The sequence below is a fragment of the Serinus canaria genome, chromosome 20 (assembly GCF_022539315.1).
Source record: "Serinus canaria isolate serCan28SL12 chromosome 20, serCan2020, whole genome shotgun sequence".
In the NCBI taxonomy this organism is placed as follows: domain Eukaryota; kingdom Metazoa; phylum Chordata; class Aves; order Passeriformes; family Fringillidae; genus Serinus; species Serinus canaria.
The window spans coordinates 7,345,938-7,371,387 of NC_066333.1; the positions used below are offsets into that span (position 1 = coordinate 7,345,938).

The 25,450-nt window shown below is 56.0% G+C and overlaps 1 protein-coding gene across 1 annotated transcript; it reads right to left on the reverse strand.

Moving 5' to 3' along the window:
- Nucleotides 1-70: 70 nt before the first annotated feature.
- On the reverse strand, nt 71-19,416 carry DNMT3B (DNA methyltransferase 3 beta). The gene is made up of 21 exons (XM_030232975.2): nt 19,346-19,416; nt 18,569-18,645; nt 17,872-18,136; nt 14,211-14,337; nt 13,426-13,529; nt 12,239-12,322; nt 11,599-11,787; nt 10,333-10,491; nt 9,466-9,573; nt 8,698-8,839; nt 8,206-8,334; nt 7,753-7,797; nt 7,299-7,378; nt 6,937-7,049; nt 6,494-6,677; nt 6,173-6,257; nt 5,456-5,694; nt 5,208-5,298; nt 4,860-5,008; nt 4,141-4,226; nt 71-3,017 (listed from the first exon to the last, which is right to left on the reverse strand). Exons 3-21 carry the CDS (start codon nt 17,974-17,976, stop codon nt 2,876-2,878), a joined length of 2,361 nt encoding a protein of 786 aa, XP_030088835.2. The 5' UTR covers nt 17,977-18,136; nt 18,569-18,645; nt 19,346-19,416; the 3' UTR covers nt 71-2,875.
- Between the last annotated feature and the right edge of the window lie 6,034 nt (nt 19,417-25,450).

Sequence of the window (25,450 nt, forward strand, 5' to 3'; positions counted from 1 at the left end):
CCCTGGCTGTGCCCATCTTCCCACTGTGAACCCCCTTTATTTACCCAATAAGACTGTCCAGCCATACAGAAAATACTCGTTTTTAATCAGACATGATAAATGGTAAACTGTCGACATTTTTTTTCCCACATGGAAACCAGTGAAATCATGTGGACAAGGCAGAGTTGTGAGTTTCCACACTCCAGGATACAAAAACTGTGAAAATGTGTTAAAAATTATACATTTCTCTCAATTTTAAAAGATTGTATAAAAACCCGCAACATGTTCAACATTAGAAATTCTTAACCTAAAAAAATAGCACCAGGGAGAGTTAAAAACCTTTAAAAAGTATTAAAAAGGAATTTCTGAGATCCCCCTCCCTTAACATTTTATAAACTCAAAATAAAAGGCAGCTCTTACAGGGAAAAACATTTCAAGGAAGACTTGTCTACTACAATTCTCATCAAGAGAGCTTAATGCCAAGACAATTCTCATTCCTCTTTTATCTTTGTTTACTTTCCCCAAGTCCTTTTTTTTCCTCATCTATTTGTTTTCCTTTTGATCAGATAGGAAAGGATGTGAGATCTGGAGTATGTAAGATCAGGGATGCCATGGAGTGGAGGGCACATGTTGGCCCAGTCTGGAAAAGTCACCCATCAGAGCAGAGGATGTCTGTCACCCTGAGCCCCTGCACTGATGGTTGTTTGCCCTCAGGCCCCACGCTGGGCTCCAAACAGGGACTCCAAGGACCTGGGATGAGGAATTAGTGTTGTGGCTGGGGTCCAGCTGGACACAAGGATCACAGATTGGCAAAGAGTCAAAAGCAGCTGGCGCAGCGCTGGTAGTGCCAAGGCTTCTCAAACACCTCCAGCATGCCATCTTCCCAGTCCAGGGACTGGTGGCAAGAAGGTGCTACATGTCCCCAAGCACTTGTCAAACATTGGAGGTGCCAGCAGTGACTTGGACCAGCCTGCTTGGCTTTCCTCAGGGTATTCTTAACTAAGGCATGTGGCTTGAGAATGAACCCCCAAGGATTCTCTCTAAAGAGTAACCTCCAGCTTACAACAGGGAAAAAAAGCCTTTAAACTACCTGGGTTTCCCTTGCTGTTCCCTTGCTTCCTAAGCACAGCCTTGGATTGGAAAAAGAGAAGATGGTTTTTGGAGCTGGGATGGAAAACTGGGAGGGTGGAAAATGGGAGGCTGCAGTCCTCCACCACAAGGACAGGGGTGCCAGAGAGGTAGGAGGAGCTGGGAGAGAAGTTTTTCCCAGTGATGCTGTACAGCACCCTGCAGGAGAGCAAGGCAGCCTGGCATTGCTTGGGTGGAGGGTTGGCCCACGGTTTGAACATGAATCATTTTGAGAAGGCTCTTCCAGAGCCAGGTGGCAGGTGAACAGCAGAGGTAGGGGAGGACAGAGGAACCAAGGAGGGGAGTGGTTTCAGTGCATTGAAGTGTGCATTGGAATTCAGAATCCCCAGAGATGCCTGCTGGAACAGTAGCCCGGTGGCTACAGAAAACCTGGCTGAAATGGCCACGGACACCTGCACCTTCCCTCTGGCCACAGGCTCAGTGTGCCCGGGACTTCAGGGAAAGCATGACAATCACTCTGGCAAAGCTGGGGAGTAGAGGAAGGCAATCAAAAGTGAATCAGTGGTGGCCACAAGAGCTCCCAGTTTGGGAGTACAGCCCAGGAGCCCCCAGGTCGCTGCCAGGCTGGGGCTGGGCACACAATCCCACCTGTGTGCCCAGGGATGCACAAGGAGATGGGAGCATAGGGGAGGAGAGGTACAGCCCCAGAGCCCCCAGCATGGCAGTGCTTTCCTGCCTCACTGTCCCATTCCCTGGGCACAGCATGAGATGGGCACTGGCAAGAGCAGTGCTGCACTCCTGGTCCCTGCACTCCACATGGGTTGGGTGGGATTTTCCCTGGATGGAATGCCCTGCCACCACTGCTTGGGCTCACGACATCCTACATGACATTTGGGGTGCTGAGATTTGAGGGTGCCATCGACCATTACACTGTCCTTCCTGCTGACATACCACATTCATTTGGGAAATGGATGCTCCAAGAATATTTTCCTTTACAGACCCTGGAGCCCAAATCCTCCCTGTTCCAGTTACTGTAAGCTTTCAAACCATTCAGCAGGATTTTAAAATGTAAGGAGAGGTTTTAGATGCTTTAAAAAGGAAGTAGTGAATATTTGTAAACTACAACCAGACATATAAAACAACATTTCTTTAGTTCTAGCTAGAAAAGTAATTCTATCACCTCACAGTTCAGTTTCAGCTACATTCAGGTCTAGGAATCTCCACATTCTTATGTAATGCCTTAAAGCAGCAATAGACATTAAAACAACAAAATTAAAAAAAAAATAAAAGATTTGGTTTCTTGATCCTGTGTTCAGTGTGTAACCTGAGCAGGGTCCCTTACACCTGCTGCTACGATTTGGGGGTTTTTGGCAGTTACTTCAAGAGGTTTTGTTTGTTTAGGAAAAGCACCAATTCACTGTAGTTCAGGTTTGCCTGCAGCTCCCCAGCAGCTGCCCGCACACTGGCTGCTCAGCAAGTGGTGACTTCCCAGCTCCAGGCTAAACAGGAATAGTTAATGCTCTGGAGGATGAGACTCCCATCTCATCAGTGATGCATAGAGCTTCGTGTGCTGGGTAATTAAAGCTTCGTCCATCATTTCCTACTACGGATCACTGTTAGTCCCTTTACAGAAGTTGCCCTGCCAGGTTCTTTGGTTACAGACATTCCTCGGCTCTCCCAGCAGGGCCAGGCTGCCGTCCCCGGGGAGGGACGGGGCCCTGGCAGCCTGGTGGCCGTGCCCGTCCCTCTCCCGCCACAGCAGCGGTGCTGTGCATCGTTACCAGAGAGACGAGGGATGCTCCGCTTGCTATTCACAGGCAAAGTAATCCTTGAGTGGGGAGAAGAGGTGCCGGATCACAGGGACGCTCCACGAGCCCCCCAGCAGCTTCTGGCGAGTCCCGCGGCCGATGGGTGAGACATCCGTGTAGGGCAGGGGGAAGCCAAAGATCCTGCGGAGCAGAGGCAGGAGAGGGCAGGTGAGACAGAGCAGGAGCAGGAATCCCTTTCCCTGGGCAGCACTGCTCCCAGGCAACCCAAAGGCAATGAGCATCAGGAGTCCCTGTGAGGAGGGGATTGAGCTCTCCAGCCCCACACAACCCAAGCAGTTCTGGATGGGGCTTCCCACCATTCCCACTGCCCTGCACCTTGTAGGATTTCCTGGCAAGGCTCCTGTGCCTGGCATCTAGCCTGCCTCTACTCAGTAGCACCTCTGCAAGCATTGCCCCAGGGCTACTCCAGGAGATAGGACTGAGTAGCTCTGAGTCATGGGCTGGGCACTTCCCTTACAATCAGACAGATGAAAGTCCAACAGCCATTTCACATGACAAAGGCTTGGGATTGTTATTTTACTTTCAAATGCCTTTAGCTCTGTGTTAACTCCAACAAATAATGGCAATTAAAATATAAGCAAGCAAAAGTATTTAACTCCAGTCTTGTGTTTACTGGCCAGAAGCATCCATGATACAAACCCTTCAAGTTCTGTCACACATACTTGGTGTAATGGACTGCTTGTAATTGGATTTATCTGCTCCCAGTCATTCTGCTGTGTTTTGCCATGAATTCAGGGTGTGAAGTGTGAAGCAGGGTGCACTCATGCTTTGCCACAGCAGCTGCTGCCTGTGGTGTGAGCTCCCCCCACACCATCCAGCACAGCCACAGCAGCCACTCAGTTCCCCTCCATAAGCCACAGCCATGGCACTGACTGGGGCACAGGGCTGCCATATAGCACCCCACATCAGCCTGGGCCTGACCCCAAAGGCAATCCACATGTGCACCCCCAGCCAGTCCCAGGAGAGCATCCTGAGCAAGCCCCATCACTCCTCCCTCCAAAACCTTCAGGGCCAGGGCAGGGGATGCTGCTACACTACACTTCTCCCCTGCAGTGTCATCATTGCTTATTAGTAAGAGCATTAATTATCATGTGCACATCACTGCCGGGAAGCTGCCCCATATGGGAGCTGTGGCTCCAAGGATCTGGGCTTAGAGCCAAAGAGACAAAAAAAACCAAATGGGCACTACAAAACAAACCAAAACTACTGGGAGAAATCCAAGGACAGCAGACTGACTGACTACCTGTCCATCCCAGGGAGGTTGCCCCAGAAGTAACGAGCTCGGTGGGCAGCTGATATCTTGATTGCATCAATCATAACTGGGTTACACTGCGAGCCAAAAAGAGGGAGAAAAAAAAGTTAAGAGGAAATGTTGGGCTTGATTCTCTCCTGCATGAATAGCCCTTCCCACTGCACTGCAGGGAGTAACAAGTCGTCAGGAAATCATCAAAATGCTGCAGCTCCCACAAACCCTGTTTCACACCAGAGAAAGGCCTGGGTGGCCACATAAGCACCCAGGCCATGGCCAGCAGCTATTGATCATCTCAGGGTGCTCAATGCTGGGTCCCACGGACCAGGATCAGCCTTCAATTGTGATTTTACACTAGGGATCCCTGCTTACCCACAACCCACCCTGGCTACCACAGAGTTAAAACTCCTTTCTAGTCCCTGACCCCCCTCTCCCTAGAAATAACAGGCATTGCTGGGAACAGATGCTTTCTGCAATGCTGGCAAAACCCCTCCCCCAGAGGACTTGTGCTTGGGCTTGACCTGATGAAAGCCAGAGGGGAGGATCCAGAGCCAAGACTAAACTTGATTCCTTGGCATGTGCATCAGGCAGGGGGTTTCCAGCATCAGGGCCACAGGAAACCATAGCCAGACCCTCACACCTGGCACGCCCTGCACAGCCCAGCAAATGTCACCTGCTCCAACGCCTTTCCCACAGCTGTCAGCAATCCCTACCTCCAGAAACCGGGAAATGTCCCTCTTGTCATTGATCCTCATGGCCACCACGTTCTCAAACATCCAGAAGAAGGGCCGCTCCTCGCCTGCCTTGGGCCGAGCGTAGTTGAGCAGGTGGTAGAACTCGAAGAACAGCCTCCCGGTTCCTTCTGCGAGGAAAAAGCCGAGCAGCAGGTTGGCACCAGCTGGGCTGTGGGGCTGGGGGGCCTGGCTGCCCTCCCCACCAAGATGGGTATGGAGACAGCCCATCACCAATACAGCTTGGGACAGAACCACCACCCAGAAGGTGGCTGCACGGCCCAGGAGCGTCCCAAGGTATGCAGCCCAGAAGAGGCAAAGCAGCCTTACCAAACAGCGCCTTCCTGGTTGGATTGACAAGGGAGACATCGTCACAGGGGCTTCCACCGATCACCAGGTCAAAAGGACCCCACTCTTCAATCTAAGAGAACAGACACTCCAGACCATTAGGGGATGCCATAGAAACAGGTCTCTCCTCCCTGATGGGGCAGAGCACAAGCTTGTCCTGGAGCTGGCGGGGTGAGACCCATGCCCCCAGGGTGCCCTGTCCCTCAGGCTCCCACAGAAGCAGAGCTCACATTTCTCTTGGTTATGTTCCTGACATCATGCACGTAGGTGATGTTGCCCTCGGGCCGCACTTTGCCTGCGGCGATGGGGTTCTCACAGATCTCTGAGGCAATGTACTTCTCCACCTGGATGCCCAAGTCCTTCAGCACTGTGTACCCTGCCAATGGACAGAGGTCTGAGGTGCCACTGCTCTCTTTAGCCTCCAAGTCTCCCTCGTCAGCACCGCTCGATGTGGCTGCTCCTGGATGTCCTAGGTGGGTGTAGTCAAACAGCACTTCAGGGTGAGTAAACTTTTATTTGACCCATTCCTCCAGGCAGGCTTGCTCCCAGAAAGTAGAATGCCAGAGCTGAGTGAACTGAGCCAAACCAGGTGCCCTCAGGCACTTCAGAGTACAGGTTACTGGTGTCCCCACAGCTCTGGCTTCTCAAGGGAACCAGCCACCCCAGATCACACTTGGCATAGCAGGAACACCTCTGTGAGGTGCCCACACATGACCTCTCCTCTATCCCTTCCCCTTCCATGCCCTCCCTCCATCCCTTTCCCTCCTCCACAACCCTGTGCAGCAGGAAAGGGAGACTCTACCCTCATCCCTTTCCTGATGGGGATCTCCCTGCTTTCACCCCCTCCTCCCCACCAAGCTTTTAGAGACAGGTTTGAGCCCACTGAATCATTCATCCCCAATGCCCAGTGCTAAGAGCTGCTCAGCAGTTCTTTCCTACTGCCTCACCTGCTGTCACCCCATCAAACAACGAGAGCACTCTAATTGGTCTCCTCTTCGCTGGAGGAACTGTTGGGTAGATTTTGGGTGCAGCCTGCAATGGAGACAGCCAATGGCAGTACTGCATTGAGCCTCATTGCCCATTATGCTCTGAATGCAGCACCTCCACCTTCAGGAGAGCATCTGCGGGACCAAGAGCCTGGCACCCTTGGAAAGGGTGGGCGAACAAGACCAAGGCAGAGGGAAAAGGAAGTCCAGGTAGCTCACCCTGCCCTCAGTGACCCTCTTCCCTACATCCCAGCACATAGGCTCCTTGTCCCCAGCCCTTACATATTCCTGTCCCTTGTCACTGGTGAAGAAGTCCTGCAGGCGAGTGTTCCAGTCCTGCCGGCGCTGCAGCACGCCACGGTTTTGCTGGGGCTGGCACATGTAGCAGTTCCAGGGCTCCTGCTCCTTCACTCTGGCTGATGTCCCTCGCCCCACCAGCACATCCAGACACTCCACACAGAAGCACCTGCCCAAACCACAACAGCTTGTGCTTGTCACCCCAGCAACCCCTTTGGGTCACCCCAACTTCTCCTGGAGTCTCCCCTGCCAAGGACCAGAGCCCCCACCATTTTTCAGGATATTTTTCCAGGCAGTACCCTGGTTTTTAGGGTTGCTTACTGGGGAGAAGCACAGCCCCTGCCCAGGCTCATGGAGGATCCTGCTTCCTGCAGCTCCCTGGGAATGATGCCAGGCCCGCAGCCCAGGAGCAGAGACATGGGGCTCACCTGCAGCAGTTGGCATTGCTGCAGAGCAGCAGCTCCTTGCCTGCGCAGCAGACGGTGCAGTAGGACTGGTACCCATCTTCATCATACATGTAGAAGTACTCCAGGAATCTATCCTAGCAAAAGGACATCAGGAGCAGAGAAGGACAGAGGATCAGGAACCGTTCCAGGACAGTGGAAAACACAGCTTTGCCCAGAATGCTTACTTGGCATTCTCAGTACATGCCAAGATTTTAGAGATGCACATCCTCAGTGTTTCAAGGTGGTAAGGACACGTAGAGGGACAGCCCCTCAGTGTGGGGGACAGCATGGCCAGCCCCATCCTCTCCCAGGCTCCTGCTCAGCCCCAGCACAGCAGCACTTACCCTGCATGTCTGGCAGAGGCCCCCCTTGAACAGTGGGTGGAAGGTGGCCGGATTCCTCCTCCCACAGGACAAACAGCTATCTGTGGGGCAGAGAGAGCTGCGCTCACCCAGGGCAGGGAGCACCCAGGGCAGGGCCCTCTTACACCCCACCACAGGCTGCAGAGGCTGAAGCTTTGCCTCAGAGCTGTGTATGGATAAAGCCTGTGCTCAGAACTGCACCCAAATGGGGCCTGCCCTTGGAACTGCATCCAGCTGTGACTCCCATGGAGGACCTGCTCAGCACCCTGTCCCCCTTAGCACGCCATCCCCCTCAGCACCCCGTCCCCCTGAGCACCCTGCACTCACAGCACTTTCCCCCCTCCTGCATGGGGCAGTTGAAAAGGGACCCATGACCCTTGCTGGGCACGCCCAGCACCTCACACCTCTTCCAAGGAGAGACAGGACCAGCATTTACCTTCCAGTTTCCCGCTGTTGTTCGTAACTTCAGAAACCATTTGCTCTTTATAAATTTGAAAAAAAAAAAAAAAAGACATTATCATTCCTTGTGTTACAAACTTTTAATGCAGTCTGCTTACAGGTGCCTTATTTCTTGCATTAGAACTACTTTGCTGAGAGATTTTGGTGCAAAGCCCACATCCTTTTACTGATGGAGATATTGGAGCTCAGCATAGCAGCACATGGTCATGCTCCAAGCTGAGCCACTGGTGAGGCCCAGCCCATGTCTTACAGTTGGGTTTGCTGGTGTCTTGTAAGGCACAAGTCAGCACCAGACCACAAAAGTTTTTGCCTTCAGAAACCAGGCTCATGGCTCCTGGGAAGCGCCAAGCTCTTTGCCAGAATGGTTTCCCAGGGCTCTTGGGGTGCACAGCCCAGGCCAAGCCACTCCCCAGCTCTCTCTGTTGGTTACCTCGGGTCTGGTCCTCTTCCACACGCTGCTCCTTGCTGCTGTTGCAGGGGTAGGTCTTCAGCCTCTTGGTGGGGGGGCACTGCTCAAGGGACACCACCTCCTCTGTCCCATTCCTCAGCACCCCATTCTCTGCAAGGAAAAGGAACCTCCTTAAGGACAAGCCTCCAGCCTCAGGACTGGCCCAGGGCACCTCCTGCCATGCCCTGTCAGGTCTCACCCCAGCCACAGTAGGACCCTTCCTGGCCACCCAGGTCCTCACACATGGCACACAAGGCTCTGCCAGGTGTGATTTCCATGGGGCTTGGAGGGTGCTTTGCTCCAGCTTCTTGCAATGCCACTGAGGGTCCCAGTGAGAAGCCCCAGGATCCCCTTGGGACCGGACTGGCAGGGCCACAGCACAGAGTGAGCAGGCTCAGCCAGGGGCAGCCCCCAGTGGCCACTGCCCATGCCAGCCCCCCACCAGCCCCCAGCCAGCTGATGCCACCACCTCACCTGAGCCTTTGGGTGGCCGCAGTCCCTTGAGCCCCAGAGGTTTGAAGCCAGTGATTGCCCAGTCGATCATGGGCTTCAGCTGCTCCTCCAGTGACTCCCTGGGGCCAGTTGTAAACGTCTTCCCCGACCGGCTCCGGGCCACCTGATGAGGATGGGCAGCAGGGGACAGGGTGACAGGGTGGCCTTTGTCAGGGCAGCAGCCACAGCCTGCTAGGGCCACAGCTCCAAGCCCCCTCCCCAGCCAGCACACACACACACACAGAAGGCTTAGTGGTCCTGGGATGGTGGCAGCTGATGGATTCCCACTCTGGGTGTGCCCTTGGCCAAAGCCCTGTGACTCCATTCCTGCAATGAGCCCATCTGTCCTCCACCAGCCCCAGTGGAGCCAGAAGAACTGCCCAGCTAAAGCTCTTGCCGAGATTCTGCTCCATGGCAGGCAGCAGGAAGAAAAGGCAGAAGAGGTGCCTGTGGGTCTGCACTTCAAAGGGCATCCTGCACTGACCTGGGACACCTCTGACCAGCCTGGCACTGCCCCGCTGTCATGATGCTGCCACATCTGAGCCCTCACAGGGAGTCTGGCCTGGGGTTCTGGAGCAGCAGCAGCTACCCCTAAACCCTCAGGATAAGCAGAGCCTGGCCCCACAGCTACACTTGGAAATAATCTCAGCAGTGAAAGGAGGGTTTTACTGCATCCCATCCCACTGGTCCCCCAGCCCTGCTGATTCAGCTGGCACCTCTTCACCCCAACCCCCCCACCCTGGTGGTTACCTCCAGAGCGTGGTAAATGGCACGGCGATAGGACACCAGCTTGTTGAACGTGGAGGAATTGAAATGCTGCCTGAAAGCCATCAGTCCCACCAGTTTGTCTGCAGAAACCTGGGAGAGAGCAGCAATATCTCAGCTGTGAGATGGGAATGCCCTGCTAGGCCATATCCCCCAGCACTGTGCAGTCCCCAGCTCCAGCACTGTAGCCACAGGAGGAAGCCCAGTGGCAGCTTAGCCAAGAGCAGCAGCATGACAAGGACGGGTGGGTTGCACCCTCTGCCGGCACTGCTGGCGTGACACCAGCACAGCACTTCCTCCCTCCTGCCTGCAGCGTGGGAGGGGTTGGTATCCTTGTTGGATATTAGGAAAAGTTTCATGGTTGGGCACTAGAACACACTCCCTAGGGAAAGTGGCCATGGCAGGAGCCTGACAGAGCTCAAGGAGTATTTGGATGACACTTTTGGGCATATAGTATGATTTTAGAGCTGTCCTGTGCAGGGAAGGAGTGTGACTCGGAGATCCTTGTGGGTCCCTTCCAGCTCAGGATACTCTAGATTCTGGGAGGGGCTCTGTGAGGGGACACCCCTCCCCAGGCAGGGAGTGACAGGGAAAGCTCTGGAGCATGGACAAAACGCTGTGAAGTGGCCAGGCAGATGTCCCCATGTCTGGATGCTGCCACCAACCTACCAGTTACAGACACCAGAGTCATAAGAACCTGCCAGGGCCCAGCCATGCTTAACACTGGGAGGGAAGGCCTGGAAGGCTGCAGGAGCACATCCACCCCCCACAGTCAGCCTCAGGAGAGGGGCAGAAACGTGATGGGAAGGGTGTTTTGGGCTGGGCCAAAACAGAATCAAAGTTCTCTCTTACCTCGGAGAACTTCCCGTCTCCAAACCACTGCACCCACCGCATGCCTGAGACCGCCTGGCGCTTGGCCGTGGCTCTATGGGAGACGACGATCGCAGGCCACCAGGAAAAGCCTTTGATCTTTCCCCAGACAAGCTCCCCAATTCCAAATTCCTTCCCATCCTGAAAGCACAACGCAACAGATCAGCCAAAACTCCCCTATTTTGTTGGGCAGGAGAGCCCTGGAGCACCTGGGACAGCCCTGGTGTGTCACCATGTGTGTCACACATGTAGAACCTCAGTGCCGTGATCTCCAAAAACTGCAACCCCACCCTCAATCACAGGGCCAAGCCATTCCCCCCTGGCAGCACAGTATCCCAGCCCTAATCCAGACTGAAGCTTGGTGGGGAGGTCTGTGTGTGCCAGCCCCATGCTGAGCCCGTGCCTGGCACACAGCATGGTGTGAGCTCCATCCTGCACAGCGCACCTGGCACCGGGGCCCGTGCGTGTCCACTCCTGCCTGCCCTGCCAGGGTCTCTGCAAACACGGGGAAGTCTTGCACCCAGGTTGTTCCCTGGGTGCCCTCAGCAGATGAGGCTCCTCCTTGGTATAGGGCAGCCCCTTCACAGGGCTCACAGCTCAGCCTGTGTTGTGTGGCTGCACCCCAGGAAGAAGACACCCACCCACCCTCCTCTTGTTCCTGCTGGGGAGAGCAGGACATGTGGCAGAGCAAAAGCACAGAAGAAAAAAAGAGCCAAGAATTTTGGTGTGACCAGTCGCAGGCCATGCTGGGTGCTGTGCACAGCAAGGAACCTCACAGGGAGAAAAGTCACTGCTCTGCCTGCAGAGCCCTCCTTCCCAGCTTTGTTCTGCAATTACGTACTTAATTATGCAGCAAGATGCAATTGCCCAATTCCTACAAGTCTGGGGCCCTGCCCTGCGGCCCGCAGGCACCAAATCCTGCTCTGCAGCCCCAGCAGCTTCGGTTCTCTCCAGCATCCCCGACAGAAATGTTTTCTGCACATGCAACTGCCTGTCTGAGCAGGGCACGGCACACTCATGTGTGTCTCGGGGGGCCCACGTGTGGCACCAGTGGCAGCTTGGCAGGGCTGGTCCCCAGAGCATCCAAGCCTGATAGATGGAGACAGCCTGGCACCATCAGGCATGCAGGGAAGGGTAGGCAGGAGAAACAGCACTGAGGTTTCCAAGTTGGTTTTGGGACAAGTCATGGAGGTTCATCCTTGCCCCACACCATCCTGGGTGCAGGAGCAGAGCTCAGCCCCTCGGTACCTGGTATTCCAGCGCCATGCCCATGTCTCTGCTCTCTGCCTCCTCGGCCCCCAGGTCAGCAGAGCCGTTCTGCCCCTCCTGGGAGCTGCTCCCCGAGAGTGTGCTGCTGCTCTGGGACGAGTCCTGCGAGTCCTCCTCCGTCAGGTCGATGGTCATGGGTGTGGGCACGGCAGAGCGACGCCTGGAGCTCTGCATGGCAGAGGCAGAGGAGTGTGAGTGCAGCAGGGAGAGGGGCAGGGGGAGCAGAGACCTGCCCCACATCACCCCCATTCCCCACATCACCCCAGCCCTGCAGTGGGGATCAGAGAGGGGGAGCCAGGGCGTGAGGACACCACGGCAGCCATGAATAGAGAGGAGAGCCCTTCATGGGGGCATCTGCAGAACTGCTGTGCTTTTACCTGCCAAATGGTGCACCACTGCCCCCTCCCATCTTCCTGTCCCAAATCCACCCCAGAGTGCTCAGTGCACCCAGTTCATAGCAGGGGCAAAATACAGCAGAAACACATCCCTTCACAGGGGAAACCGAGGCATGGGGAGGCTGCACCATCCCTGAAGACACCTGACCAGGGCACAGCAGCAGTGCAAGTCCCTGGAGCCCAAGGGAAGCCCCAGGGAAGCCCTGGCCCTGCCAGACCCTCACCCGCATGGGAGTTGGCAGCTCCCTGAGAGGCTCCACACTGCGTGCTGAGTCCTTGAGCCGCATCTCCTGCCGGGTCCGCCCTGCCTGGAACAGGAGGCAGAGGGTGGGCTTCTGCCTGAGGCTGCTCTCCCACCCAGCCCTGCCCAGGGTTGCACCTGCTACCAGGACAGAGGGGGCCACAGCATGGGTGCCCTCCTCACACGGGGACAAGGACAGTCTGTGCCTCATGGGGCTGAGCACCATCAGCAGTGCCCTGGGGAGGGTGAGAGGAGACAGATGGATGCTGGAGGCACCTTAAGCAGAGTCCCTTTGGGCAACTTTCTGCTCCACAGCATCTCTGCAAGGCTCAGGAGCCACACTGCTGCAGCCCACTGCTCCCAGAAGGATAGAGAGAGCAGGAGCCACAGCTGGGAGGACTGGGATGCCAGGAGAACCACAGACCACAGCAGAGCACCCATCCCAGGCATGGACCCATTTACACACCCTGGATGCTCTCACACTCCCATGGGTGCTCTTTCCCACAGCAGCCCTGCAGCAGCACCCACGGCAGCCTTGCCCTGGTGGTCAGCGTTGCAGCCAGAGTTGCAGGTCCAGCCCAGACCTGCTGCCTGCATCCAGCATAGCAGAGGTTCAAAATTAAATGAGATTTTGCAGTGAAGAGCCCCCAAACTAAACAGTGGGAAAGATCAGTTTTCACCCACTGGATTTATGGCTCTTTCTTTTGGAAGCTGCCTCATCTCAGGCAGATCTCCAGCCTTGGGTTTTAATTCAAACTCAAAACAATAAAGCCAGAAGGCAAAAATGCTTCCAGACCCTGGAGGTTTGTCAATCTAATCAACAAAAGACAGTGGGTGAAATTGGGGTCCAGCTCACCCCAACAGTGGGAGGCATGAGATGCTTCAGTGTATCAATACAGCCAAGACTTTAAAGAAAATATCAGCATATTTTATTAGGCTTCTGCAACATGTAATGGGCATTGCTGCATCCACACCACCCCCTCCTACTGCTGTACCACAAGAAGCAGGAATTTAAAAATTAAAACATTACACTGTGAGTATTGCATTCATCACTGCACTGTTCCTCTGGCACTGAGCACAAGAGAAGCCCAGAGGGAGAGAAATGAGGATCCTGGCACCAGATACTGCCCACAGACAGCCCCCCAAAAAGCACCTTCAGTGTTCACTTACCCTCTGCACTGGCAGATTGAGTGGCCAGGCCAGGTCCTCCTTGGAGAGGTCTCCATTGCTGTCCTTCTCCTTCTTCAGGGGCAGCAGCCCCAGGCCCCTGGAATCTGTGCAGAGACAAGACAGAGCAGCCTCAGGCTGTGCAAGCCCACCTGTCCTTGCATGCCTCAGCCTCCCACTGCTCCCACATCACCAACCAGAGACACCAAAAGCTCATATCGGAGAAACAGGGTGGGGGCAGAGACAAGTGGTGTCCCCAGGGCTCCCACTGTGGCACCACAGCCCCAGATCACCCACCTGTCCCTAAAACTGGGAGGGACTAGCAGCACAAATGGGGACATTCTTATCTACTCCCTCATTCCTGAAAGCTCAGAGGCACAAGAAGGCCACATGCCAGCTCTTCTGGGCTTGTCACCAGGTCATTTAAAGCAGGACCTTGTGAACCCAAGAGGTGGGATTTGGGAACCCTGACTGGAGAATCCCAGGAGCAGCGATGCAGCCCCTCAGGTCAATGGCACCCCTCAGGCTGGAGGGGCTCCCCTGCTTTCCTCACTCCATGGGGGTCAAACTTTTGAGAGGCAGAGCCAGCATCCCAGTGTGGCACCCATTCCCACAACAACAGCATGGCCTGGGTGTGCTCCTGGATCACAGAAATCCAGTGGGGTCACGGGGGGACTCTGGCCGCAGCCACAGTGCTTCATCCCCCAGCGAGGCCTGGGACAGAGGCTGTGACATCCCCAACCTTGTGCATCCTGGGAGCACTCTGGGCTCAGCGTGGTGACCCTCACCTGGAGTGCTGGGCTTCCCATTCGCCTCCAGGACAACACCAGGTGCATTGTCCCCGTTGATGAGGATCAGCTTTGCCCTACAGTCTGCCTCATCCTGCCCATGGCTCTTCTCCTTTTTCATGGTCGCCTGTAGAAGCCAGAATGGAAAGGAAATTCAGCTGTGCAAGGAAGCTCCAGGGAGGGCAGAGTGAGGTCCTCGAGGCAGCTTTAACTTTGTGCCCTTAGCAGAGGGGTCTGACTGGAGATGCAACTAAAGAAATAAACAGCACTTGCACATAACCTCCCCACAATTGTGGTGGCCCTAAAGGTCAACCAGCTCCATCTAAAAAAGGTCCCAGATGCAACCCACTTCTCCTTAGGGAACACCAGGTTTTCCCCCAACATCTGTAAGCTGGCTCGGAGCTGCCGAGCCCCAGTTCACTCTGACAGACCCTGTCTGGAGGGGAGCTGCACTTCCCGGCCACCCTGTAGAAATCAGGGCCAGCCCACCCCTAAGGCCAGCCCACCCCTGGGGAGAGCCCACCCTTGGGCCACCAGCCTCCCTGTATTCCAGCTGCCCAGCACGCCCAGAGGTGGGTGGGCTGTTCATGCAGCAGTACAGGCAGGCAGCCTGTTATGGGGGGGCAAAGTCCTGGAACCTACATTAAACTCTCTCTGAGGGAGAAAACTCCTCCTGCCCCCTGCTCCTGGCCTCAGCTGCCCTGCCCCAGGGTGAAGAGGCAGAGCAGGGGGCTGTGCATGCTGGCAGCCCCTGCCCTGGTGTCCCCAGCAGAGCTGGGGCTCGGCTGCCTTCCCTTGGGTGCCCTCCCTGGCTCCTGTTTTCCAAAGTGGAAGCTCCCAGCTCTCCCAGAGGCATCCGGATGCCATGAACTATGCTGCCTCACTGCCGGGCTGTGGGTCTGTGCTGCAACTTGCCCCTTCAGCAGCACAGTCATTTCAGCAGCACGTAACTCAAGAGCTGAGGAGCTTGCAGGGCTTTGCCCACCTACAGCCCTGTTAGGAAGCCAAATGAACACGCCCCCCCCAGCCCCAGAGAGACCCCAGCTCCAGCCCACCACCCCTTCTGTGTCACTCTCGTTCTGCATCGCCTCCAACCACTGCCCTAACAACTGAGATTTCTGCTTTGAAATCATCTGTCAGCACCTCTGACAAACAAAGACCAGTTGGAGTTTGATGTTTTGGACACAGAGGGCAGAGTTAGAAACCTGGTAACGCTCAAACACAAAGGAAAACAGGTGTCCAGCGCCCACCTCCACAGGCAGAAACCTCGGTGCACATACTGCCTCCCCCCTGGACAAAGGGAGGAGGAGAGGAATGGCACCAGACACAGCATAACCCCCCACAGCTGTGTGTGCAGAAATCCCTGTGCTGCAGCACATCTGCTCCCAGACCCGGCAAACAATTCCTGGGAGCTGCCCAGACTCGCCGCCTGCCCCCGGCCCAGGCGGATGGTCCCACATGGCCCCAGATGCTCCAGGATGCAGAATCCAGCACGGCACAGCACAGCACAGCCAGGTAAGGCCAGCTCCTCCTGGTCTGCTCCCCCTCCCCAGCCCAAAGTGCTGCAGAGCAGCAGCAGCCATGGCGGGCAGCAATGCTGCCACCAAAACCAGCAAAACTCACCAAAAAGTGAATCCCTCATGGGAATCCCTACAGGGAGGCTGCTCTCCCAGCATGAGGGTGATCTGAACCAGAGGGTAAAAGGAGATGGAGCTGCATGAGGTAGGTAAGATTCAGGGAGAACAGAAGCAGGCAAGGATATCTCCTAGCCCTTCCAAACATCTGCACCCACAGAACTCCACTGGAACTCACAGACAACATCAGCGTTCATTCCTTTGTCAGGAACCTGAGTCCAGGAAGTTCAAACTTGCACTTCAAAATGGCTTTTCCTTCCTTAGCCCCAGACTGCCTTATGTTCAGCACACTAGGCAAGGGTGTGCTGTCAGCCCAGCACTGAGGCGGTGAAGGGCTAAGGTGACACAGTGGCCAGGCTTCCCCAGAGACAAAGCCAGGACTGAACACCTGATTCCCCAAGCTGAGCTTTGTCATGTGCTCAGGGAGCTCTCACATGGCCTTTATTCCAGTTATAAAGTGGGGAAAAAAGGGTTATCCCTTTGGAAGAAACTGCTTGCTGGCAGAACAGAGACGCACAGGTCACAGCTCTGTGGGTCCATGGCACGAGCCACAGGCCCTGCCGTGAGCACAGGCACGTCAGCTCCCTGCTTGGTCCATGCCCTTCTCCAGCTGCACTGCCCAGGATCACTTGAGGACATTGTCACCATCCTCTGACGGGAAAGGGAACAGCAGACCATGGCATAAACTGCTCATTAAAGTGCCTCTCCCAAAATCCTAAACCTATGCAGCATGACTGCAATTCCCACCCTTTCTCCTGCTGTTTGCACCAAGTGCTGAAGCCACAGGAGCCCATCCTGCTGCCCACTGACCACCCAGGGCCCCCTGCAGGAGCCACATCCTTGTGAGCTCACCCCCTCCTGCTCGGGAGGAAGGCTTGGTTCTTTGTCCTCGCCTCCCCTCGCAAAAACACACCAGCATGTGCACTCAGGGCATTAATAATCAGGAACAGAGCACTGCCCTCACATGGGCTGGCTCACGGGAGACCAACCCTGCAGTGTTTGCATTGCCCAGCGCCCTGCAAACACACCCGGGTGCTCCACAGTCATGCTCTCCATGTGGAGACAGGAATCCATGGAGGCAAATAATGCACAATTCCAGCTCCACTGCTGAGAGCCCGGCACCAGCGACAGCCCCGGCACTGCCTGGTGACCAGGACGTGCCCTGCAGCCAAATCCCACCCGAGAAGACAATGAACCCGCTGACTCCACAGCCCGCCCTCATTTTGCAATACCAGTTTCTTTAAGATTTGCCAAACTGGTTAAAGACCATGCCACAGTATTAACTGCTTAGAGAGAATTCTGGTCCCTGCTTGGCCACGACTGCTGGCCAACCTGGAGAGGGCAGAGCAGGCAGAGCGGGCAGGATGGCTGGGCTCACCTGGAAAAGAGGGCAGGGTGGGCAGGGCTCACCTGGCCGGGCCATGCTCTGGACTGGACCCCTGCCCCTGCTCCCGGGGCTGCTCCTCCAGCCTGGCCCAGGCTGGTTTCAGTTTTCCTTGCTGGGAAAAGAGGCCGCCCTGTTATCAGGTGCATGTCCCCAGGAGGTGGGGAGGTTTCGGACTTTGCCTCCAGACAGGGGCATGCATATCAAAAGGCTGGAGGGAAGCTTTACCCATGGCTGGGATGGAGCCATCGCCCAAGCCCTGTTTGAATAACAAAAAGAAATAAAGGACCCTAATGGCCGGACTGGCTCTGGGCTGTGGTGCACACTAACGGCCTTTAAGTCTCCCCAAACCGAATATTTCCCTCTAATCCTGGAAAGAAAGGAGTTGCTGGGTTGGCAGTTCCGTAAGAAAGGCGCAGATTTCGCAGATGTGCTCGCTGGGAAGGGCAGGGGGCGAAGGGCAGGCTCCCCCTGCCCGCTTCCTGTGCCTGGCCTCTCAGCTCTCCCGCTCCTGCACTTCCCTCCATTTCCCCCGGTTTCCTCCTGCCCCGCTCCGCTCCCCCCGCAGCCCTCGGCGCCCACCCCGGCTCTCCCCGCTGCCTCTCAGCAAAGCTGGGTTATAGAAAAGAAACAAAACACAAACCGGCCCCTCCTCTCCCAGCGCAGACCAGGCTGGAGACGTCTCCCGGACAGCCACCATCCCCGCCAACCGCTGCTCCAGCGGCTCCGGGCTCTTTACCATGTTCATCCCGGTGGGATCCCGCCGAGCCCCGCGGCCTGGGGCAGGGGCTGCCGGCGGGCAGTAGCTGTGGGCAGGGCTGGAGGCTCTGGGGGCTCTGGTGCACAGGTTGGGCCCGCTCAGAGGTGGCCAGTCTTCTGTACGGAGTCGTCACCTCTTCATTCTCCCCCTGAACAAGAGGACCAAAGATGACAATGACACCTCGCTGTCCCCATGGCCGCCGGTCCAGCCCCGTGCAGCCCCAGAGGTGGGGCTGGGATACCCGGCCTCACTCCTCCTCAGCTGATTAAAAATTTGGAAACTGGAAACTGAGGCAGGAAAGGGGAGTACTAGTACTTGCTCAGGGCAGCATGCTCCAGCCACCCCCTCCTTGCCCTCTCCCGTTCCGAGGGAGGTCGTTGCAGGACCACCTCTTGCCCCAGGACCACCACTCGCCCAGGGGTCCCCCCGCCGCTCCCCTCTCCCGGCTTCCCGGGACTTGTGCCCCACGCTGGGGCCACGCCGAAGAATTCATTCCGGCTTCTCCGATGATCTCCTCTCCCCGGAGGCTCCCCGCAGGCTCGCCAGGAGGCGGATGCCAGCACAGCCCTCCGGTCGATACCTGCTCCTGCCACCCTGTTCCTCCGGATTGGCCCCGGGGAGGCTTCGCGCCCGAGGCGCAGCCGGGAAACTCTTTTCCTGCCAATAGAGAAGGAAGATGCGCTGTCAGATCCCCGACCGAGAACCGAAAACAAAGGTGTTCGGCCCGGGGCAGCAGCGCCACCGTGTCCCGGTGCCCCCGGCAGCTCCCCACGGTGCCCCCGGCCTGGAGGCGGCGCTGCCCGGAACGACCGAGCCGGGCAGAGGGACCCCGGCCCCCCCGAACCACCCCCGCCCTGCAGCCATCACTCGCCGTACCAGCGAGGGGACCCTGCCGCCGCAGGCTCGGGCTCAGCCCCGGCCCGGCCCCGCGGGTCGCGGGGGGTCCCGCACAGGCTCCGCCGTGACAGTCCCGGGACGCGCCCCCGGGGCTTCCGCGGGAAACTCCCGAAGTTGCAACGGGACCGGAGGGGTGGGCGGGACCATGGGGACTTAGGGGACCATGCCCGAAGCTGTGGGAACACGCTCCAGAGCCGAGTGCCGGCAACAAGTGGCGGTCGCGTCCACCACCCCTGCCCCCTGTCCCAGCCCCCGGGGCCAAGCCGCGAGTCCCCGGTTACCGGGCACCGGGGCCGCCAGACCGGCCGGGGCGCTCCCGCCACGGCGCTCCGGTGCGCCCGGTGCCGCCTTCCCCTCCCGCCTCATTGTCCCCCGCCACCGCCGCGGACAACAAAGCCGTCCACGAGGATGTGCCACGGCTCCGGCTCGGACCCTCCGCTTCCCCCGGTCCAGCGCTCACCTGCCCCGCGGCGGGACGCGCCGTCCAGCGGGGCCGCGCCGCCGCTCGCCGCTACCCGCGCCCCGACCGGCCCCCGACAGCCCCGCGCTCCGATTACATGGCGTTTTAACCCTGCCCGTGCTGGGCAGCCCCTCCTCCTCCTCCTCCTCCTTCGCCGCCCCACGGCGGGGGAGGGGAGCGCGGGGCCCGCAGCACCACCGCACCCGCCGGGTCCCCCAAGCCCATCGGGCGCGCAGCCCTCGGGGCCCCGCATTCCCCCAGGGCCCGCATCCCACGGGGCGCCACATCCTCCCCCGCCGCGACTCCACACCCCCCGGTGCCCCAATGCGTCCCATCCATTGCCCCCCATCGCCTGGGACCACCGCCTGGCACCCCACATTCCCCTTGCTTCGGCTCCCCGCATACCCTCCCCGGTGCTCTGCATCACCCCCGCGGGGCTCAGCATCCCTCTCCGGAGGCTGCACGTTCCTCCGGAGTCTCACACCCTACCGGGGCTCCCCACCCCCTGGTACCCGCTGGCGTCCTGGTATCAGCTCCACTGCCCAGCATCCCGCAGGGTTCATCATTTCTCTGGGGCTCGGCCCTCGGAGCCCCACGCAGCTCAACCCCCGAGGCAGAGGAGGCTCCCTTGGCACCCCAGGGCCGGGCAGTGCTCTCGCCCACCGAGCCATCTCTGCCCACCAGTTTCCAGCAGCACCGTGCCCCACACTGCCCCATGCAGCACAACCCCACAGACAAAGCCTCACAAGTTTTACATTCAGTTTTTGTTTGTTCTTTCCCTTTCCCGTCCAGAGGCAAGCCACTTGCAGGGCTGTCCCGGGGCCAGGGACACAGCCCGCGCCTCCCCTGCCCCAGACAAAGCATCCGGAGTCCACGTGGGGTATAATCTTCCCTGCTTGCCTGTTATTACTTCTAGATTCAGCAGAAAAGTGTATAACAGTAAGAAAAGGAATATGATTATCCTGGTGTGATAGAAATGAGCTTTCAAGGTCAGGAGGAAATCTTAGTTAGCCAAAGTGTCTGAAATCTGCAGGACTAGCCCCAGGCCTGTACAGCAGGTTCCCCCAAACAACACCTCCATCCCAGCAGAACACAAGCATGAAAAATTTGGCAGCAAATGTAAAAAATGCTCTGCAAGTGAACAGGAGGAGCTGAGAAACCCACTCTGAATAAGCCCCTGGGGATACTAAACATCACCATTCAAACAAACAGGCACCACATAAACCTAAAGCCAATTCGCAGCTCGGGCAAGTAGATTAAAACAAACAAATAGATTTTACTCCCATTTGTTTTTCTAGATAAAGGAAAGGGAAATGCTTTTGAGAGCTGTGCTCATGAGAGTTTCCAGGGCACTCTGAGGGTAGAATCAGCCCTTCCAGCATCCATGGGTTCCTCTCCCTTTCTGCGGAAACCTTCCTGCTGCTGTTGGCCTCACTGACCTGCCATCAATCTCCCGCCAGCCGAAACGCCCTCTTTCCCTCTCTGCCCCTCAGTTATCATTTAATTCAGGAGAGCAAGGCTCTGCAAACTGCTTGTGGGAAAGGTCTGGTACCAGACAAAGCAGCTGTGGCAGACAGTGAGCCACAGCCTGATCCTTTTCCTGTCTCTGCTACACACACCACAGAGAGATGCTGGGAGTTTATTTGATAACAATCAAGAAAATGTGCACATCATTTCATGGGATACAAGGTACCTCTGCAGAGGATTTTATATCCAGGCTCCTGCCACACATTCCAGGTATCTGCACCAAGCTCTCCTGTTGACCCAGGGCTGGCATCAGCAATCTCTGTCAGGAGAGTACCAAAGCAGCTTCTTCATTGCTTCCCACCAGCCCTGTGGCTTCCCAGCATAGAGCAGTAATGGGACACAACTGTTTGGGCAAAGCTCCTCCACTCCAAAACTGGAGCAGCTGCAAGGAGCAGACAGCTTGGCCAGGGCTCATGTGAGCAGGGAGGGAGAACTGGGGAGTCCCTCAGCACCCCTGGGCACAAGCAGCATGTCCTCTGCACACCGTGGAGCCCCACGCAGCTCAACCCCTGAGGCAGAGGAGGCTCCCTTGGCACCCTAGGGCCGGGCAGTGCTCTCACCCACCGAGTCATCTCTGCCCACCAGTTTCCAGCACATCCTTGCCCATGATGGAGGAACTCCCATCTGCAGCAACACTGGGCTGCCCAGCTTCTGCAAAATGTCATTCCAGACAGAACTATTCCCCTATCTGGCTGTGCTCCTTTGGCTGGCTGGCATCTCAGGTTCAGCCAAATGGAGCCAGTGACCGACCAGCTGAAGGAGCCATTCTCTGTCACTGTCACACAGTCAGGACTGGCAACATCCATTCACATTGGAAGTGACTCCTCATTTTTCACATGCTTCCCAGCAACCATGCCAGCTCTTCCACACATAACTCCTCACTCCCAACCCTGAACCCTTCTCTTCACTGAAGGCTGCTCAGTCAGTGCCTTCTCTGAAGTACACCTGGTGTATGGCACCAGGCCCAGCTCCTCTCTGTCCACCCAATTCTCCCACTTCTAATTTCTTCCTAAAATTATCCTTTGCACCCTAGCCAGGCAAACTAATGCCACTCCTTGCCCAAACCTCTGCTCTGTCTGCCAACCACCTCCCATCTTTTGCTTTGCACCCAAGAATTTGAGTTGGGACCTACTTCATGTATCACAGCAGCATTCCTGGAGATCCTCCACAAATAAACAAATGTGTCATTACCTACAGCTGTCAGCAGTGTAACCTCGTCACCTCTGGATCTTGTGGGTCCCAGATTCCCACGTCCCAGTAACGGCTGAGCACTTGTTCAGTCTTCTTGCAGGCAGGGAGGAGCACCAGCACCATTAAATCAGCCTGGACAGTTGCTAGCTGGGGCTGAGAGCAGGAGGAACTTCTCTTTCCACCGAAGTCGGCAGCGATGCTCCTGCTGCGTTCAGGCTTTGGGGTTCCCATGTTGATGTTCACACAGCTCAAAGGCTCTTTCCCAGCCCACAGTAATATCATTCTCACTGCAAAGCATTCTTCACTGCAAGACCCCATCAGAGCACATCCCACAGGATGTCTCCTCCTCTTCCATGAGTATCTTCATTGTCTGAGCCCTCACCCCAGCCCTGCGCTGGCTGCCTGCCTCTCCACCAGCTCCACCAGTGCTGCTCCACCACAGCTCTCAGCAGCCAGTCCCTCCTCACCATGGCTCCCCAGAGCAGGTCTCCTGTTCCTGGCACCTCTCCTGAGTCCGAGGAGAGCTGTGCCACTCAGCAGGGCTCTGGCTGCTGGAAGCAAGGTCAGTTCCCGTTGTGGGAGAGCCTCATCCTGCTGCCACATGTGGGAATGCAGCCCAAGCCTGCCTTACAGCTGGGCTAGCTTTTCCCATCTGGGGGGAATTGCTGTTTACACAGAGATAGGAAATGTTATCCCTCCTACAAAAAGTTTCTAGCCTTTCCTGTGGGCTGGCCAGGCCCACATGATACAAACCTCTAATAAAAATAAGGTTAAAAATAAGTGTCATCCGTGTAACCAGAACATCTAGAAAGTCTGCAGCTACCGCCTGCAAACTTCAAACGCCAAGGCACACAAAGAAAAATCTTCAATGCCTCTCTAACAAAGCTGGCCACAAAATCCTCTTTTTCCTAGAAAACAGGATACGCCTGCTACAGCCTAATCTGAAGTGACGAGGCCTCCCCAAACCACCCTCCTCAGCACATATACTTCTATCAAGAGGAACGCTGCTCCAGGGGGTGGCTGCCTGCAGAGCTCCCTCCCTCCAGGCCAGCTCCAGAGCTGCTCTTGCCTGCCCGGGTCAGGGTTCATGGTCCCTGCTCAGGAGCACAGGAGCCAGTGGAGAGCGGGAGTGTTTTGCCTGTGGCTGCAAGGCAGGAGTGTGCCAGAGCCCAGCAGTGGAGCTCCCAGCCCTGCTCCACCTCTGCACCAAAGGCTGGCAGCTAGCTGTTTCTGCAGCAGTGTCTGCCTGGGACCAAAGGCTGACAAGAGTGATGGGGCATTAAACTGCATAAGAAACTGAATTCCTGGTCTCAAAGATCTCATTTATCCCGAGAGACAGAACTAACTCCTCAGAAGTTTCAGCTGGGCAGCTGGGAGGAGTCACAGCCTCCCTCAGACTGAGTCTAGAGATGTTCTCTTAGTGCTTCCAGCCCAAGGCAGACACTGCAGGTGGGCAGAACACCCAGAGATCAGGTTGGCTCTGACCAGCTGAGTGAAAGCCCCCCTGGCTTTTTCATACACTCTTGCCTTTTCCAGGCCTTTCTCAGGCTGGCAATGCAGGCAATGTTCCCCACATCAGCTGCAAGGCTGACCTGGGAGCAACTGTAAAGGGCTGGGAGAGCGTGGCATAGATAATGGCATCAGAGAACAGGATGGCGACACCCCAGGATGTGATCTCTAGGGAACACATAATAAGGACTCTTCCCGGGGTAACACTCTCCAAGTGCTGAGGAAGCTTTTCAAGTTGACATGTGAAATGAAGCTGAAAACTGCATCTCAAGTAGAGTGCATGGATCCTCTGCTCCGTTTGGAGAGCACCCTTTTCCGACTTTTCCTGTGTATGTGTATGTCCCCATTGCTTTTTGGCTGCTGCTTTTACTTTGGTATTTATGGTGAACAAGGGCACATACCTGCAACTCCAAACTGCTGCCCTTGGCCTGTCCTCAGCTCTGATGAGTCCATCAGCAACGCGCTCTGCATGAGAATGGCCTGGCAGGAGCACCCATGGGCTGATGGCTGCCTGCACCCCCAAGGCAGCCCTGGGGCTCTGCCCGGCACGCTGCGCACCATCCCCCGCCAGACACCCCCATAACTACGGCCATCACCCTGCAACATGTTCTTTTATTCGAGTAAATCCTTCTTGGTTTGAGAACTGAGTAAGTTCTGGCAGCGCAGAGCCGCCCGTGCCATAGCTGGGTTCATGGCACTGCCATCAGCTCCTACCCCAGGAGGAAGGACCACCGAATTTCCTGGTGATTGTTTGAACAGGATGTTGTGATCATGTACGTCAGCCGAGACTCTTCTTCTTGGATCCCGTCACTCAGCTTTCCTCAAGAATTAGGTTCTTTGCCTGATAAATTGTTTAACAGGGCTGGCGTCACCGTCCTGCCTTAGCTGCGGTGTGCTCGCACACGCGCGCACCCAGACCGCCCTTGATTAGCTCCTAAAGCATCACCCCGGGAAGACACGGGCAAGGAAAGATCCACCACAGACTGCTCCTGCACGGCTGACCTCGGCTGCAAAGCAGGCAGAAGGCTGACTCTTGCCTGGTTTCAAGTTTTGGGACACAAAGTACAGGGGGAAATGTGGTAGCTGTGACAATGTGCGATAATTAACTGCAACTACTAATTTACACTTGGGAAAAATTGAATAGGGCTGTATGCAGCATTTTAAAGCCAGAAGGGAATTCTGTGTTCACACATACTGGCATCCATTGCTACCCCCTGCATCCCATTCCCTGGAGGAGTTTTAGTTCAGATTAACTCATTTTTAGATGCAAGGATTTCCCATGGTTTAAACATACTGACTTGGACGGTTCACCACAGAAATGAATACAGAATACATTGTTCCAATATGAAAAATCTACCTTGTTTAAAGGCGTCCTAAATATTTAGGATCAAATTTTTTCACCCCCAAAAATCTAGGAGGTGCACAGCCCCACCTTGGATCTATGAAACAGAAATTTTCCCAGCTGGTCTGGGAGGTAGAGGGGGAAGAAAAGGAAGTTGGAAGCTATTTCCATCCAGACAGCCAGGAAATATCTCTTAACTCCCCATCATTAGTGCTACTTAGCTGCTTATCTCCTTTTTTATAAATCACTGCTAGGATAGGCTCACATGAAAACACTATAAAATTTCCTGTATTCTCATTTGCAATTGCAAGTGTCAGTAATAAACCAGAAGTCCTGTGGGCTGTCGAGGTTTTACCTCCCACAAAGGTTTTTACACACCATCTTCTGGCCCGACAGACAGGGAACACCTTCCCTGATAAAATGGATCAGACACATTCACACTGATAGTGGAATCCTGGAGAGCTCTTGCTCCTGCTCAAGGGAAGCTGTGAAATAGCAATTTTAGGCAAGAGAGTCCTTCAGGATGGAATCAGTTC

Coding starts and splice junctions, on each gene's coding strand:
- DNMT3B (XM_030232975.2), bottom strand. CDS start 17,976: ATGAACATGGTAAAGAGCCCGGAGCCGCTGGAGCAGCGGTTGGCGGGG. Junction 8,335..8,697: donor GCGGCCACCCAAAGGCTCAG/GTGAGGTGGTGG, acceptor TTTTCCTTGCAG/AGAATGGGGTGCTGAGGAAT. Junction 7,798..8,205: donor GGAAGAGGACCAGACCCGAG/GTAACCAACAGA, acceptor AAATTTATAAAG/AGCAAATGGTTTCTGAAGTT.